Source organism: Crocuta crocuta, unplaced genomic scaffold, assembly GCF_008692635.1.
Source record: "Crocuta crocuta isolate KB4526 unplaced genomic scaffold, BGI_CrCroc_1.0 scaffold442, whole genome shotgun sequence".
Classification (NCBI taxonomy): Eukaryota; Metazoa; Chordata; class Mammalia; order Carnivora; family Hyaenidae; genus Crocuta; species Crocuta crocuta.
In genome coordinates this window covers 1349393-1368111 of record NW_027528807.1, presented here as the reverse complement: position 1 = coordinate 1368111, position 18719 = coordinate 1349393, and the positions used below count along the sequence as shown (strand labels likewise).

Below are 18719 nucleotides of genomic sequence, written 5' to 3'. Positions count from 1 at the left end.
GCCAATAGCCTTCCAGGAAATAATTCCCAGTTTTTACTTGCATCAGCAATCTACCTGTTTGAATTTTCCAGCAGCAGGGACTCCTTGAAATTATATAGCTTTGTAATTGTCAATATGATAATACAATTCTATCAGAAGTTTTTGTGTATATTTTCACAAAGCAGTATCTAAGAGTTATCTTCTGTGTCCATTTGCTGTTTGCTTAGTAAAGAGTGAGAGAGATGGCTGTCTTAGCACTTTTACTGTCTGGCAACTTAATTTTTAATCATAAGTGTATCAGTGTGTCCACCTCAAGCAGTATGACGGGTGTGAGAAGGAACTGACAAATCCAACATTTTTACCAAAACAATAGGGTAGCGGTGTAGATTCAAAAGAAAAGAGCCAAATGAAGATGGTATATATTACTGGCATCATGTCTCACATGGAAGGGCCAGGAAAACAAATGAGAGAACCATTTGGATGTCATTAGGAAGCAGGAGGCAAGAAAAAGAAAGAAAAGTCTATAAACGAAGGAGCAGATGATGCCTCTGTAGCCCACACTCCCCAAACCTTTCAGCTTGCCTTCCCTGCTTGTTCTACTGGAACAGTGTATGTGGGCACTCACTGAAACGTACTCAGCCTTGAGATTATTAATAATTTTGAAATTGAAACCAGCTGCATACAAAATACTATAGATCGAATGCTTTAGTTTATTCTCGTGGCTTTATTCATCCCCTCTTAAGACATTTATCTCATTAAATTGCAATTTTATTTGCAGTGTCCTTAACTAAACCCTCACTCCAAAGCACAGTTCCAATAGCACATTTGAAAATGTAGCATCTCTGTATGTGGCGCATACTAGATGCGTAATGAGAATTTTTAATACATTAGTTTATGAATCCATTTTCACATGTCTACATGGGTTTCCCTCCCACCCCTATTCAGCTGAAACCCAGAATAATACCCACCACCGTTTTTATTATTTGTCCATTTAACAAATATTTAGTGCTAGGCCCTGAGGATTCAAAAATTGGCCTTGGAAATATCTATGCCCTTGATGTATCCTTCTTTAAATAAGGTGGGGCAGGCGAAAGGGAAGTAAACCATTGACTGCCATGTACAAGGCATAGTGTTCTCCACTTGCATGCATTATCTCCAATCTTCAGAACGACCCCAGAGTCATCTTACTGTGTGCATTTGGAGAAAACGAGGCTCAAAGATACCTCTGAAATTTCCCCAAGATTTTAATACCAGTTGTTGGAAGGTCTAGGATGTAAACACCTGTGTTCTTTACCCTGTTGAATGTTACCAGTCTTTTTTTTTTCTTAATGGAGGTAGGCAGTAGTTTTCTATTTCCTTTAAGTCACGTAAAATGGGATGATAGGTGCATCTGGGTGGCTCAATCTTGATTTCTCTTCAGATCATGATCTCAAGGTTGTTGAGTTCGAACCCTGCATCTGGCTCTGTGCCAACAGCCCAAAGCCTGCTTGGGATTCTCTCTCTCCCGTTCTCTCTCTGCCCTTCTCCAGCTCATTTGCTCTCTTTCTCTCAAAAACATAATTATACATATATATTCATATTTATATATATATATACACATAACAGTTTTATACACATATATAAAATGGGAGGATGTATATATATATGAGTTTTATATATAAACTATATATAGTTTATACATAATGACTTTATACATTTATATAAAATGGGAGGGTAAATAGTGATATTGTCATCAGCACCTTTTTCATTCCTAACAGTTAAAGTTTATAGTAATTCCATTTTTGTCTCCTTCACATTTTCATGCCTAAAATGTATTTTCTATACTTTTCTTCCATTCTTCTTCCTTACTAACACTTCTCATGTTGGTGGTTGAAATAGGGTTTCCAGAGCATGGAGAAGACACCCTCCTGAATAGTTACATCTTTTGCCCCAGGGGCCCTACATGATACTTCTGTTACCCACTCCCTCGCTCTTGCATAAACCAGAACATAAGGTGTGTCTGATGATGGGACAGATCACACCTGTTTTCACTGCAGAGCTTCCTGGGAATAGCTACAGCACTCCCAGGTTTAGCTCCAAGCCTCTGCTAAATTGCCTCTTAAAGTCAAGATACAACGGTTTTCTTCCAAAGTGCATTATTATTCTAATTTATGTGTTAGGACTACCTGCCATTCTTGCTTTCATTCATTCCATCAATATTTGTATGAGTCTCTACTATGTAGCAGACATTATTTGGTTCTAGAGCTACAGCTTTTTAGTTTTAAGACAAAGGCACTGTGCCCATCAGGCTTATATTCCAATCACTGTCCTGGACTAAAATTTCCAGAAGATATGAATAGACATACTATATACCATGTTATCTGCTTTGATGATGATGATGATAAAAACATTCTGTTGAAAAAAGACCTGATTCATGCTAATTTATGAGTTTCATCTTTAGGGATTGTTGGAAATTGTGTCCTCTTTTATACATGTTTGGAGGGAATCCCAGTGATGAAATAAATCTCTAGTAGGCTGGACATTAGAATATTAAGTAAAAATGCAAATTGTAGAAATAATGGAACTCAAACCTGGTGATTTTCAAACTTCGTTTCAAATTCAAATCACCTGGGGTGCTTTTAAAAAATCTTGATTCCCCTCCTACACCCCAAAGCCATTGAATCAGAAAGTTGGTAGGTGGGACCTCGGTATCAGGTGTTTGTTTATTTGTTTGTTTGTTTGTTTTTAACTCCCTGGGTTATTTCAACATGCAGACAAGCTTGAGAGCCAATGACCCAAACACATTTTATCAACCTTTAGTGTACATGCAAACCAAGTAGGGGCCTGATTGCAGATGCTGGTTTGATAGATCTGAGGTGGGCCCTAGATTCTTCATGTCTCACGAGCAAGCAAACTGCTACAGCTGATCTGTGTGCCACACATCAAGTGGCAAGGCTCTAAGCAACATTTCTCCCCTGCAGGGTGCGAAGAGCTCTGTAGCTAGCTGCTTAGCCCTTTTCTGGGCCCCGGTTACTTCAAAACCCATTCCTATTAGTGTTCCATGACAGAGACTGCTTAAAAAGCATTCAGGGAAGAGACTACAATGTAGGTTTTCTGGAAAGTTTGAAAACCTCGCTATCCTAACCCAAGCCTGAGCAGAACTGCTGGGACGTACATCTGCAAGCACTGATCTCTTTCAAGGTCTTCAGGAAATACCATCATCGGTACTAGGCTCACGTTTATCCAATGGCCCAACCTGCAGAAGAGAAGAAAAGGCCAGGCTTTTCATCTCCGTGTGATACAGCAGTTCTGTAGCTTCTGCATATTCTAACCGTGTTTCCTAAGTGATTACCTCTGGTACAAATTGTTCCACAACCTTGAGGGTGATTAGACAGAGGTTAGGAGAGACCCGTTCCTTTTGTGAAAGTGATCACCCCACTTTCTTACAAAAATTCATTCTAAATGATCATGTAAGATCCCTTGTCTCTCCACAGGCAACACAAAACAGAATATTAACTGTAGAGAACAAACAGGACTGATGAAGGGGAGGTGGGCACAGAGATGGATTAAGTGGGTGATAGGTATTAGGAAGGTACTTGTCCATCTCCATGACCATCACCCCCCTTCCCCTCTCTCCCACCCCCATCAGTCCTCAGTTTGAGCTCAGCATTCACGAGTCTCTCATGGGCATGGAGCAGGGCACTTGTTGGGATGAGCACTGGGTGTTATATGTAAACCAACTTGACAATAAACTATTTAAGGAAAAAGAAGAAAGGAAGGCACTTGTGATGAGCACTGGGTGTTGTATGTAAGTGATGAATCACAAAATTCTACCACTGAAACTAATATTACACTAAATGTTAACTAACTGGAATTTAAAGACAAACTAAGAAAAGGAAAAACATCCCTTGTCTCCACCCCAATTCTTTTTTCTTAACTATGAAAATTCTGTTCTTGTAATATATTTTATTTTAAAATGTTTCAATGTTTGAATTTCAAAGTATGTGAACCATTGTCCTCAATTTTTTCCTTAGATTAGAATTTAGAACAAAACCTCTACAATCATCAAAAATGGCTGACATACAAAGTGAAAGAGAAATGTACACATTTAAAAAAGAGACCTTTTTGCCAAATGAGGAATAGCGTGACTTTGTATTTTAACCTTCCAGTCATAGGAGTTTTGATATGAATCCAAAACATTTGACGGTGCTTGCAAAATGATATCATTTTACCAGGACAAAATGTAGTCTATAATCTAGTCCTATGGACTATTATGTATTGGTTATGCCAATAATAAGTGCCCAATAAGTCAGTGCACACTAAATCAATGATTCTAATGAACTTCATCTTCTACTGTGAAGATGAATTTACTGTATAGCAGCTTTTGAATGGGAAGTGGAGTTGATAAAAAAAAAAGTAGAATAAGAATGTGTTTTTTAAAATTCCCCAAAGTGCTTATTTTCAAAGAATTAAAGATTACAAGTCACTTCAAATGATCCATCTATTGGAGAGACTCCTCCATTAGAAAGGCTCCTTTGTCTGCAATAACAAAAGAAAGATACATTTTAACATGCATCTTTTTTTTTTAAATCAGAGCAACCTTTCACATGTGTAATCATAACACATCTACCCACGGTATATTTCAATCATAAATATCTGCCATTCCGTTCATCTCATCCCACATTGAGTCTCAGATGAATTCAGCAATTCAGCACTGTTATTCCAGCTTTAGTCAACCGAGAAAATCCTTTATGGAAATAAAAATACCTCTGATTTTCTGTTTATTTCTGTGACCTAGTAAAAATAAAGTGAACATAGAATCTAACTGTCATGGTTACACTGCCTGGAACACAGTAGGTTCACAATACATGATTTTATGTTCTGTATACGTTTATGTGGATTTTTCTAAGGTTTGCTTTTTTCTTCACTTAGCAGTTATAATTAAATATGTACTTAACACTCTTTTAAAGAAAAATGCAGGGGCGCCTGGGTGGCTTAGTCGGTTAAGCGTCCGACTTTCGCTTAGGTCATGATCTCGCGGTTCGTGGGTTCAAGCCCCGCGTCGCGCTGTGTGCTGACTGCCAGCTCAGAGCCTGGAGCCTATTTCGGAGTCTGTGTCTCCCTCTCTCTCTGACCCTCCCCTGCTCACGCTGTCTCCCTCTCTCTCTCCTAGAAATAAAAATATTAAAAAAAAAAATAAAGAAAAATGCAAACATCTATTGTAAAAGTTTGAAATTCAAAACGATTTTGTTATAATAAGTCAACTAAACTAGGCCTTTAATGGATGTATAATGTATTTTTCAGGATACTGTAGTAGTTTTCTATTACTGCTTTAATAGATTACTACAAAATTAGCAGCTTAAAATAACACCCATTTATTAGCTCCTCTTCCCTTCATCAGAAGTCTGAGTACTGAGTGGCTCAGCTGGTCCTCTGCTCAGTGGCTTACAATGCAGAAATGAAGGTGTCAGCAGGATTGTACTGCTTTCTGGAAGCTCTGTGGATGAGTGCACTTCCAACCTCATTCAGGTTGTTTATGAATTCAGTTCCGTATGATTATAGGATGAAGCCCTGTTTTCTTGCTGTCAGTTAGGAGTCTATTTCCTTAAGTCTGTGTGTCTCCCTCTTTTTTTTTTTTTTTATTTTTTTATTTATGTCTAGGAGAGAGAGAGAGAGAGAGACAGTGTGAGCAGGGGAGGGTCAGAGAGAGAGGGAGTCACAGACTGAAACAGGTTCCAGGCTCTGAGCTGGCAGTCAGCACAGAGCCCGACGCGGGGCTCGAACCCAGGAACCGCGGGATCATGACCTAAGTGAAAGTCGGATGCTTTAACCGACTAAGCCACCCAGGCACCCCAGGGTGTCTGCCTCTTTTAAGGGCCATAATGTCAGTTATATATCCAATCCCCTTTTGCTATGTTACATAACCTACTCATCATTTCCCTGCACTAAGGCATGGAAATCTTTGGGGCACTATTTTACCTGCAAATAGGTTAGGAGACGGTTTCTGACACTACTGAACTTCCCTTATGAACCACCAACAGGATGCTTGAGTACAATCAAGGAAGCTCAAGGGGGAAGAAAACATTGATGTCTGTAGATTCCTCCTGGCTCAATGAGACAGAAATTTTGTAAGTTTTCATAGGTATTTTACCTCTTTTCCAATATGCACCTTCATTACTAAGGTCTTTTAGAAATCATCTCCAGTTGGGCTAATTGATAATCCCCACCAAACACTTTGAGAATGTTGGTATGTCATGTTACTTCCAACTGTGTGTCCTGAATCAAGCATAACGCACAAACAAGACATTAATTTGGTTCACTTAAATTGTATTATCTCTTATTTCAAAGAATCTTACCAAGCAACATTCTACTCAGTTATTCTTCTATATATATATACATATATATATATTGAATTGCTAAATATATTTGCAAATGAGGTGGAGAAAATGGTATATTCCATAGTGTTTTTGTGGACTAGATGGAGAAATCAGACATATGCAGGATTGCTGGCTTTGCTAAATTTGAATGCTTAGATGACTCAGTGTACGCATTTTAGAGATAAGCTAAATACCTGTTGTCAAATTCCTCTCCTTGCAGTGAATGTTAACTGCTATTTACAAAAAATTCTGTAAATAAAATGGGATTTTTTTTTAACTGTTGGAACACGAAAGGATCATAAATTGAAAACTGTCTCAAAGCAACAGTGTTTTTAGCACCTGGTTTATGTTCAGCATTGCCCACACTCACCTGGACTTTGAAAATGTTTAGGATTTTATAACAACTACAAAAAGTGTGAAGTAACCTGGCTACCCAAGTTAATAAGGCAGTGGGGCTGTGTGGTGAGGAGGGAAATTAGGGGGGGTGATGCTTTTCAAAAATAAAAAACAAACTTTGAAGCTATTTAATTTTTTTAGAATTTCAAAATTGTTGTTAATTTTTTTTTCCTCTGCTCATCCCACTCTACCTTTAATGTACAATGTTTTTTCCCCATGAATTTTCTCGAGTTATCTCCCCTGGAGTATTTCTTCTTCTTCATCAAGTGGAGAATACAGAATGTATGTGCAGTACTTTTTATACATTAACATTAAAATATCCTCTCATCATCCATTTGGCCATATCTCATACCTTTGAAAAATACTGTTACGAAGTATTATTTGAAAGGTTTAGATAACCATTCCTAAAGTACATTTTATATTCCCATTAAATCAAAACCTCACATTGCCAAGACGGCACCTAAAGAAAGTTTATGAACATAAAACTATGAATTTGCAGTGACTTAAAGTATTTTTGCAAAATAGAAGTCAGGGTTGTTTGTGAAATATAGAGGTAGGGCTACTTGTACATTTGTAGAGTCCATAAGTATCATAATTATTCTGAAATATAAATATATGATCTTTCTGAGGGGAGTAGCTGGTTTACAATGCCTAGTGAATTTATTCCTTTCATGTTTTAACTGACAGTTTCCTTTGAGAGTCATAGGGAATTTCATTTTTCAAAATGAGTAAAAGTCTTTAAATTTGCTTATTCTATCCACAGAAAACAATTCCTATTTGCTAATTCATATACATTTCAAAGATGATATTCCTCCAGTGATTTTGACGTTTTCCTTATTAGCTTCCCGTATATTCTACATATCTCTGGGTAGGACTTTGATCTGCTATCATGACCCTTGTCTCCCTGATAGAGGTACACACGTAAGAGGAACAGGAGAGGAGTAGAGGAGAGAAGCGGCATCTTCATTTCTGTATTTATGTCGTTTATATTAGTTTCCCAAACTGGGAAGTAATCTTTTTGAAGATGGAAGAAAACTTAGCATTGTGCTAGCACGATGTCTTGCATGGAACAGGCATGGGCTGATAACGCTTAGTAAATGTGTCTACTAAATAAATAGTTAATGATAATAGTTTTTATCTTTGTTGAAGCTTCAGGATATTGGGCCCAAGCGGTAAGGAGAAGGGCAGTAATACACAGTTCCTCTGAGATTGTAAAGTTTGTGATGTAGTGAATTCCTAACATTCAGTCATTCGGGGTTTACCTTCGTTTACCTTAATATATATGTAACCCTGGTCATCTTCTTTTTCAAATCAGTCATATCCCTTGTATCCACACTTGGACTTACATTTTCTATGATATATACATGAATTTTGCTTAAGTAAATACTTATTCCCATTCTTTAAATAAATTTTATTCCTTCTATGTTTCTGTAGGGTTCATAAAATTGTCCTGATTGTTCTCCACTATTTTCTAACCTCTTAATGTTTTATGTTTTCTTACTATTTTCTTGCAAATATTATATCTGTCAGGTATATAATTTTATAACTTTCTACACTTTTCTCTTTATGAGGACTAAGTAACTTTATGTTTAAACTTGTGTCTATTTTTTCACCTAGTGCATGCAGGGAAGATGCATGATTCTTAATAATTCAAATGAATAATTAGTTTTGATTGATCTCATTTTTAGATTAGGCTTCATCTCAGAGAATTTTTTTTGGACTTTTGGTATTATCTCTATAACACTTTCGGTAACTTTCTCATGAAGGTAAAATTAAAGTACATGTTTTAAGGGAAATATTTGAAGGAAAAGAAAGAAACTACTTTTTAAAATAGGGTTTTGAATATTTTTTACATTCACGATTTCTATTTTTTCTTCTAATCCCTTAAGTTGTCAAATTTTTTCTTGATATTCTGTCTTAGTTTCTTAAACTGTAAAATGAGAGGGTTGAACTAAATTATCTCTAAAGTTCCGTGGGTGACCATTTAAATCAAAGCCCTGGTCCCTCATGAGATTTCCAAATGATAAAGGACATATGAACTCATTGTAAGATAAAATGGGGCGGGGGGGGGAAGGGCTTAAAAAATGGATAAGTATAGTAGATTGCTTTGAGCATATGGGTCTTCACTCTAAAATAGTATCAACTTTATGGATTTTTTGTTGTAAAATAAAAATGCTGATTCAATGAATTTGAATGAAGAATGAGCAGAGAAACTGCAAAGACAGCTTCATGACCCGCTAGCTAATTCCAATAGCAGTAATAATAGTTCCTTTTTGAGGAGCACTTCAATTCTGTGAAATGTTTTTCATGAATTCATTTATTTTCAAAATTTCACTATGTGAGAGAGCCAGTTCATGATTTCCATGCAGATGAGTCTTAGGAGAAATTTTTGAAAGAGAGGACACTGACTTTTCTTGGAGATAGGCCTGCATACGACACTGTTTTAGCATCTTCTCTAGGTTTATTGAGCCGGGGTTTGAAACTTCTACCAGTGAGTACTAGGTAGTAGTAAATTAATCACTTAACCATGAGCTGAGGCCTAAGATGTGTTATATGACTTCTTTCATCCAAAAATGTTGTTAAACCTCAAGACCTACATACTTCTTGACCCTACGTACCCATTTCACCTGCTCATAGTTCCTGGATCTTGTTCAGATTTGCTTGCAACAGACATTTCACTAATTCTTGACATGCACACAACACTTGAAATTGTATTTGCATCTTATTTGTCCATATGACATTTTATTGTCCTTTTCCTTAAGATTTTAATATGACTCTTTCACCTCTGGAGATGTTTAGGGCAACTATAAGCAAAGTATTGCAAATGGATAAAACATCCGTCATGAGGTCAGCTTCTTGTTGGGATATGTACCACATGGGTCCACAATGTTTGTTAAATTGAATAGAATTGACAGTCATAAATACGAAATAAACTGGGTAAATTAGTGCCTTTATAATTCCATCTGTGTCATAAAACCCGACATTAGAAAGGGGGTTATGGCTCTGGAGCTTTCATTGCTCCTTTAATGGTTAGAAATGAGTTCCCTATCCTTTTCCAATTTGTAAAATAGGCTTGAAAACCAATTATGAAAATTGTGAATTTTCTGGTCTCTCACATGTGGATTTTTCATATCTTGTTGGTACCACAAGTTTATAGCTTTAGCTCATAGCTTTATCAGCTGTAAATTATTTACTTGCTGTATTCCATACTATATCTCTTTCATATGCCCTGATTGAAGGCCAGATCTTTCCCTTAAATTGTCAGCACTCTTTGTAGTGAGTCTCTAGAATCTTCTTCGACACAAGCTTTATACAAGGCCATTGATCTTTTTATAAAGTTTATTTATTTATTTTGAGAGAGTGCACACAAGAGGGGAAGGGACACAGAGAGAGAATCCCAAGCTGGCTCTGCCTTGTCAGAGCAGAGCCTGATGTGGGCTTGAACTCACAAAACTGTGAGATCATGACCTGAGCCAACACCAAGAGTTGGAGGCTAACTTAACGAGCCACCCAGATGTCCCAAAATGATCTTTTGAAAACACAAATTCCCTGAGGTGCCTGGGTGGCTCAGCTGGTTGAGCGTCTGACTTTGGCTCAGGTCATGATTCACGGTTTGTGGGTTCGAGCCCCACATCGGGCTCTGTGCTGACAGCTAGCTCGGAGCCTGGAACCTGTTTTGGATTACACTTGTTGAGATGAGCACTAGATGTTATATGTAAGTGATGAATCACTAAATTCTATTCTTGAAATCATCATTACACTATATGTTAACTATCTTGGATTAAAAGAAAATGAAATGGAAGTACTAAAATAAATACAAATAGATTGAATGACTGAATGATTTTTTTTAAATCATTTCATTATTCTTACCTCTTGACATTAGTGGGTTAAGTCTTAAAATTCATCCAATTTTGTCCTATGCCCTTAAAGGAATACATTCCCAATTTGGGGACTTATCAGAGAAAAAAAATGGTACCATTTTAAAAACAATTTAATGACTGATCTTTGAAAAATTATTATAGACTGTGGGCATGAATGTATATATTGAACTGAAAAACATATATGATTTTTTCTTATCAGATACAGAAGCAACTAGAAAAGACATTACAGTGGGTCTTTTTCCTCAGTAATTACCATTTTTTTAATTCATTTTTTTCCTGCTTTCAGTCTATTTACATGACTGTCAATTTTCTACATTTGAATAAATATCTATTTACAGCTCACACTGTAAAGGCACATCGCTAGGCAGAGATTGCACAAGTCAGCAAAATGGTATTTTGCAACAATTGACTGCATTCTTGCAGTGAGTGTTAAACTACTTTAGAGGAAGGGGAAGGCTCAGATATCTATTTCTCTGGCCTCTGTGAGCTGAGGCTGCCCAATGTTGAGTCGAAAAGTGCCATGTGTTCAATACTGTCTTTCCTCACATTTTCCATTGTCTTTCAAAGGTCAGGACCCCACAGAATCTTCCTTGCTTCAAGGAGAGATTAGAACCCGAGTCTCCACAGACTCAGGAGAGGATTGCATATAGTTCCTCCTTTTACAGTTGTTAACTGAAACATTTTCTGGGAGTACAAATTAGAATCCTTATGAGATTTCTTACTGAAATCAACACAACTTCATACTATCTCTAATACTCCTTTAGTGGTGTTATTTCATAGCAAGATTATGCATTGTTTTCATAAAACACATGCAGAACACCCAAAATACAAAGGATTTGGATTTTGTTTTTAATACATTCATACTACAAAATTCTTTTAAAAGAAAGATCTATTTTTCTTTCTTCCTTTTAAACCACCATTGATAGAAGCGTAACTGCCAGGAAAACTTTTTTTTTTTTTTTTTTAATGGGGTCAAGGAATCAACTCTAAAGACTCAAGTAACGGAAATTGTTTTTCCCCTGTAGCTGAAATTGCCATGTTGGTTTTAAGTTTCCCAATCCAAATTAATGAACAATTTTCTCTGTAGTCTAAGAATGGATTTGGCAGTGCAAAGATCAGAGCAATCTCTTCTTCATTAAATTGGGCAAAGTGGACTCACTGGTTCTCAAACTGTTAAATGGATATTAGGGTTTTTAATGAATGGAACATTTATTTTTGTGCCAGCTCAACTAACAACATTGACATGATTAGCATACATTTTGGCAACTGTGCTAGCACAAGGTGTTAGTAAAAAGGGGCTTTTATCTTTGAGCTTAATTTGCTTTAACTTTCCTTGTTATAAATGTTTTCAATGTGAGTGAGATGTTTTTGTAAAGGAAATCCTGGTACAAGACGTTATTCAGAAATATGTCTTTTTATTAATGTTACAGGCATCTCTCATGCTAGAGATGAAGTCTATACCCCAAAACACATAAACTGTCTTCAAATTTAGAAATAAATAAAATATTTGTTACTTATACTTCTGGTGAAATCACTGCACTCTGGAGGATTTTTGTTTTTAATGAATATAGCTACTTGTTCCATACGTAGTTCCTTCCTTTAAAAAAGAGACATAAGATATAAAAACACCTGCTACAGGATGTCTTCCTCCATGGCTATACATCATTACGGATAAAAAATTTGGGGGGTTAAATGATCTTAGTTTCTTAGCTCAGGTGCCTCTCATACAAAAGGAATTTCCAATAAAAATAGATGTCCTTTTTGTAGCAAACAGTACTGCCTCCTATACTTATTTATTCAAATTGTCAAACTGAAGAAAACAAGAAAAATGAGTTAATACAAATTCAAAAGATCTTGGGTGTTTGCATTCATGTTTTTTTGCAATGTATTTTAAAAATGTATTGAAAGGTAGTGTAACATAGCTAACAGAGGGTTTGTTATAAGTATGTAGTAAAATGAATGTTTATAGCTGATACTTAATCAAAAATTAATATGCATGTGCACATGCATGGGTACAAATTCTCATGCGAACTGAGAAACATATAGGCATTTCTCTATTATATATTATATATATGTATTTATACACACATATTCAATGCTTTACCCAATGTTTAGTTGAATAAGAATTAGTTTAATATAAACTCTAGCAAACAGAATATTTATACTGTACCCACATTTATCTCTAAAAGCAAACAAATGCCAATAACAGGCACTTCATTGAAAGTACAAGCCATGTCCAAATATAAAATGGTAAAAATGAGAAAGCAATTATGAAAATATATACCTTTAATTTGCAGACATACAAACACGTTTGGTACAGTACAGACGCATGATGCCAAAAAGTAGAATGATCCAGCTTAATCTACACATTCCTTGTTTACACAGATATTTTGCTATAGCTCTCCTAGAAAATAAAATTCCCAGCTCACACAATGAAGTGAAAGGGATCAATCACTGAGGTCCAGCCTGCTTCATAGCAAAGGTTTCAGTAAAAGCTAAGTTATCAAAGCAATCTGCTGCTGGGCTTACAAATAAACTCCTGGACCTAATCCAAAGCCAAAGGAAGGAAGCCAGAAACAGTGGCCAACAAACCTAAACGACAACAAAAAAAAGAAGTATAACTTTTATATAAAGGGCCCAACTAAAACAGCCAGTAGTGTACACTAGCATCTAGAATAGTTCCCTTTTAATATGATTTTTACTTACTCATGTGATAAATGCGCACAAGCACATAAAAACCTAATATGTAAGTAACCCAAGTAAAAAGTATACCTGACAAGTTGTCAAAGCACCAAAATGTCATGAACAGCTACAAAGCAACTAAGGATTGAAACATTTCTTCGCTCCTGGCTGTTTTCCTTGGACACAATTTCCAGTTACAATGTTTGTAAGGGAGAATATATCCATTTCCCCTGTAGTACTAGCAAGTGCAGTGGTAAAGCAAACAGAAAGCAATTTGAGTACATGGAAAGTGAAATACTCTGCAGCAGGTCAAATCTGTCACACGTGGCAATGTCTTCACCCTTGCTAAAGAAGAATTGCCCTTCTTTGTAATGCCTTCTCTTTCAAACTATACAAGATGTACTTGTGAGGTAATAAACATTCTGTTTACAAATGCATTGCTTTTCTTTCTTATCATACATTGAAGTGCAGTGAAATTCAGTTTATTTCAATGTCATATTTCTTAAACGTTAAAAACAATATATTTAAAATATACTCTTTCGTTAATTTCATGTACAACAACTGTCATGTACAATACCTCAAAACAGTTCCCTGCGAAGGAGCAGCTGATGCCCTCTTGTGGTTAAGGACTTTTTAGACAAGAAAAAATGCAACGTACCATTTTCTTACCTTATTCCCAGGTTCTATCAATCTGCTGGGTGAATGAAAGCTGCAAATCATGTCCAAGCCTTTTTTATAACAGTTCTATAGCTGTTAGTACTAATTTTCATTAGAAAATGCTGTACACATTTTATAACCTCTGATTTTGAATTTAAAAACCTGTAAACAGCTTATTTACAATATAGTACAAGTTATAAATTAGTCGTCCTCCATTGGAACTTGCATCGACACGCTCTTGTTTGGGATGAAGACTACCCCAAGTCAGTTAAGACATCTCTGTGTTATTCCACAATGAAATATCAAATATTAGAAATAGCCACTGGTTTCCTCTCTCTCATATGCAAGTCAATTTTTCCTTTGAGTGGAATTTGTACTTCCAGATTTTCGTCTTGCCTGTGATGCTTTTTCCCTCTCCTTAAACAGATGTATATGCCCATCCCTGTTACAAGTGTGATAGAACCCAAGCTTATTACAGACAGAGCCACTAAGGTGGGCACACAGGACACAGACTCAACTTTCCTGTGAGTTGGTTCTATTGAGATCTGTGGTTCTTTCTCCTCTACATTAATTTCTGGTTCCTTTCTTAAAAGACTCTCAATGTAGCTCTCATTACTGACAGTGTCATTGACAAATAGGTTCACCATGACCGTGGAGTGGAGAGGTTCAGGATAACCATGATCGCTCACTTTCACCAGTAAACGATGGAGTCCGTAATCTGTCTGCAGCAATGCCTCTTCCAAAGTAATGTTGCCGGTTTTAGGGTCAATCCTAAAGGACTCGGGCCTAGGACCTCTTCTTCCTATGATGCTGTAAGCTATGACAGCATTCATGCCTGTGTCTTTGTCAACAGCATAGACCTCCGTGACTGGGGAGCCAGGGAGAGTGGACGGCAGTACCAACAGGTAGGACATGTTCGATTGAGGGAACAGAACGAGAGGAGGGTTGTCATTGATATCTAGAAGGAGAATTGTGATCTTTGCAGTGGAGGAGAGGGCAGGCTCACCCCCGTCAACAGCTTCAACCCACAGAGTATAGGAGCTTTGCTGCTCTCTGTCCAAAGAGACTTTGGCTCTCAGCATGCCCTTTCCTGTGTCTATGACAAAAATATCACTCTGGTTCACCACCGAGAGGGCGACCCATCCATTTCGTCCGGCGTCAGCATCTGTTACACTGATGACCCCAATTTCACCATATCCTGGAAAGTTTTCTGGCACAAAAAAGCTGAAGTCCTTGTTGATAAATCTAGGGCTGTTGTCATTTTTATCCAACACCGTGAGAGCCACTGTGGCTACTGATTCTCTGGGCGGCTTCCCAGAGTCAACGGCTCTGACTGTGTACCTGTACTTCTCTTTCTCTTCTCGGTCCAGCTGAGTAGAAACTGTCAGGATCCCTGTGACGCTGTCTAAGGAAAAATACGATGGGGCATCAGGTCCCAGAAAATAGGAAACTTGGCCTCTCTCTCCACTGTCAGCATCTGTAGCGTACAGCTTAGTCAAAAAGGCATTGGGGGCGTTGTTTTCTTCAATAGTGAGTTCCAGCAAGGGCTGGAGGAAGATAGGAGCATTGTCGTTGTCGTCTAAAAGTTGCACTTTAATAATTTTTTTGACGTGAAATCCCTCAGAGTTCCAGGCCACCACAGCTATTTCATAGAACTGCTGTAGCTCATAGTCCATAGGCTTTGTGGTTTCCAGCAAATACTCATTATTGTACGGTTTGTAAGGTGATAACCTGAATGGCCCTTCACCGTCCAGGTAGCAGTTCACTTTGTATTTACCTTCTGGATCTCTTATGGTGAAGAATGCAATCGGAGTGTTAACCGGCTCCACTTCTTTCAGGTAAACGATACCATCTACCTCATTTGCTATATAACGAGGAACGATTTCAGGTGGTCTGAAAATGACTTTGATAATGGTCACGAGGGCCGTGGTCACAGCCGGGATGCAGCCTGGCCCATTGGCAAGGATGGTGAGCTTGTGCGTTTCCAGAACGCTTCCCCCGATCTTACTGAAAAGCTTAATGACTCCGGTGGTTTCATCCAGATGGAATAAATCCTTGGATGCTTGTGGGACTTTCTGGCTGTACGAGTAAGTGATCTGAGCATTGGTTCCCAAGTCTCTGTCCACAGCCTGGACAGCTGCAACCGGTGTGCCCACGGTGGCATTCCCAAAGACAGTGACATTGATTTGCGAGTCTGTGAAGAGAGGGCAGTTGTCGTTAATGTCAGTTATGCCGATGGTGAGGGTGGCGCTGCCCAGCAGTGGTGGGGACCCGCCGTCCTCTGCTACGATGATGCTCAGATACTGGTCCTGGGTCTCCCTGTCCAAAAGTCCCATGACAATGAGGTAGGGGGTGCGCTCCCCGTTCTCATTCTCCTCCACATCCAGGGTGAACACGCGGTGGTAGTCCAGCAAACGGTAGGTCTGCACCCCATTCGTGCCTACATCTGGGTCCATGGCAGGATGCTCTATGGCCAGCCGGGTGTTGACAGGTGCGTTTTCTGGTACCCAAACTGAGATCTGGGAAACGGGGAACTGCGGGGCATTGTCATTAACGTCCCGGATTGCGATTTTCACCTTCACAAACCTGAAGTACTCCTGAGGCAGGACCAGAACATCCAGAAGCAGAAGACACGAGTCGGAGGAAGGGGAGGAGGAGACGGAAATGCTGCCGCCCCAGGCCGCTCCTCCACCTCCTTCTAGACACAGGGCCTCCCGGTCGATCTCCTGGGCAGAGGTGTGCAGCTCCCCGGAGCGGTTGTCCAGGGTCACGTACTGGCCACTCAGTCCCCGGGAGGCCAGGCTGAAGGAGAGAGGGGGGGTCCGCTCAGCTCTGGCGCCTTCTGGCAGCTGCGGCCGCGGGTCCTGCCGCCCGGCGCGGGGCACCAGCCGCAGGTCCTCGGCCAGGCTGCCGATGAGCACCCCCGCCGGCAGGCCCTCGTTCAGGCTGTACAGAAGCTCCGTGGCCCGGCTGTAGCTCGCCAGGCAGCTGAAGGGTCCCACGAAGAGGAAAAACAGAAGGAGATGCTGAAAAGTGGGGGGAGGGGAGAAGGCTGTTACACACGCGGGAACACGGAGCCTGGAGTCAGAAACCAGCGCCTCGGGGTCCTATTTGCCCCCATCCCCGTTCCCGAAGGCAAACCCTCTGCTCAGAGGGGGATGAAGAGGAAACTTGCTGTAAAAAAGAGATCTACGGGGCAACAGTGTCGCCCAAACTTCATTTTCCCCTTCACTTTCTGCACCCCCCCCCCGCCTCTCCCTCGCTCCCCATCAGCACCTCGTTGAGTTAATCATCGGAACCCCAGGCCATAAAGCATCCCTGGAAACAGAGGGCAGAGGGGAGAGGACTCCCTCCACTCCGGGACTGCGCAACGCCGCGGGGAGGCCCCGGGGTGGGCGCCGGGGCCGGGGCCGGCTGGCAGCCGAGAGCAATCCGCGATGATGGGCAATTCCCCAATGTTTTTTCCACGGACGTGTGTTCATCACGAAGGTCCCCGGAGTGCGACAGGGGCTACATCCCTTTTTGTGAGACCACCGCTACCAACAACAACAATAATATGGAAAACATTCGACACGTTCCCTTCGGACCCCTCCCCCCTCCCCCCAATTAAATAAATACTTTCGGTCAAAGAAGTGATTTTCCTTTCGGCTCTCATCTTTCAAATCGAAAGGATCCGGATCTCCACCTCCCGTTAAGCCCTCACTAATCCTCCTCCCCTAAGGGAAGAGAAGGACCGGCGGAAAACGCTTACGCAAAAATATTTTGTCAATTACAGCGGACGGTCCTTAGCAGGTGCGGGCAGCGGGACACCATCTCCGCACCCCTGTACCTCAAACCCATCAACCCCTCCACCCCCCGCCTAATCTGCCCGCATTTCCGTTTCAGAAACTTACTCTCCCGACCCAAGGACGAGCCTCTTCCCTGCTAAGATGAAGACGCCGCATCCCAAACTCCCTTTCCCTCCCCCAACCTTCCCGTGAAGTTTGGATTAAGGTAAAAGGTTCGAAACGCCGTCCAGGAGTAGGAGCTGCCTCGCAGCGCCGCAACTTGTCTGGGCTGCAGGGCTCCGGGACCCCGGCCCTTACCGGCAGGCTTCTGTGGCTGGTGCTGCTCCGGGGACGACGNCGGGGCGGCACAAGACACTCCCTCTCTGGTCATGCAAATCGCCGGGGACCTTCAGCCAATAGTCACCGGCTCCTCAATTAAGGACGGGAGCTCCAGGGGGGCGGAAAGGCGCGGGGCCGCAGGGCGCGCGGCCACGGTTTCCCTCCCGGGACGCGGGGGAGTCCAGACCCCGCCGCCCGAGGAGCCGGAATGGAGGGGACTTGCCTCTGAAGGCCGCGACGGGGCGCCACCCGCTCTGGCGCCGGAGCGCGTGCCCCCCAGAGCTGCCTCCGCGCGGCACCGGTCACAACCCAAGTCCACAGGTTGCGAGCACGAGAGGGAGAATTAGAATAAATAAATAAATAAATAAATAAGGCTGCGTGTCTATCTGGGTAGAAGGAGCGGGGAAGTCGGCGCCCCAGAGCATCCACAGGCGCGCTTCCCAGGCGCTTGCTCTGCCACCACTTCTTCGGAGAGACTTGGCTCCGGCGGTGTGTGCACAGAGAGAGAGAGAGAGAGCCCACGCTTCTCTGCGGAAGGAAGGAATTCCCAACTCTTTGCACGGCGCCCTGAGCCTGAAAAGCAAACCTATGAGTTCGGTGAGGGATTTGACAAGCTCTAATCGTTTAGAATCTTCGCGTTGGTGGCTAGTTCCCTAGTTGTG

At 40.6% G+C, this 18719-nt stretch overlaps 1 protein-coding gene and 1 non-coding gene across 2 annotated transcripts; one reads left to right on the top strand and one right to left on the bottom strand.

The window, feature by feature from the left end:
* Nucleotides 1-10287: 10287 nt before the first annotated feature.
* On the top strand, nt 10288-10371 carry TRNAQ-UUG (transfer RNA glutamine (anticodon UUG)). Its single transcript has one exon. It is a non-coding gene; the product is annotated as a tRNA-Gln (tRNA).
* Nucleotides 10372-12007: 1636 nt separating this feature from the next.
* Nucleotides 12008-18090, bottom strand: PCDH20 (protocadherin 20; the record flags this gene model as incomplete). Its single annotated transcript, XM_077755850.1, has 2 exons — nt 12008-16977; nt 18037-18090. Coding segments are annotated over 2 exons (2778 nt in total), but the record flags the coding sequence as incomplete, so codon positions are not given.
* Nucleotides 18091-18719: the final 629 nt, after the last annotated feature.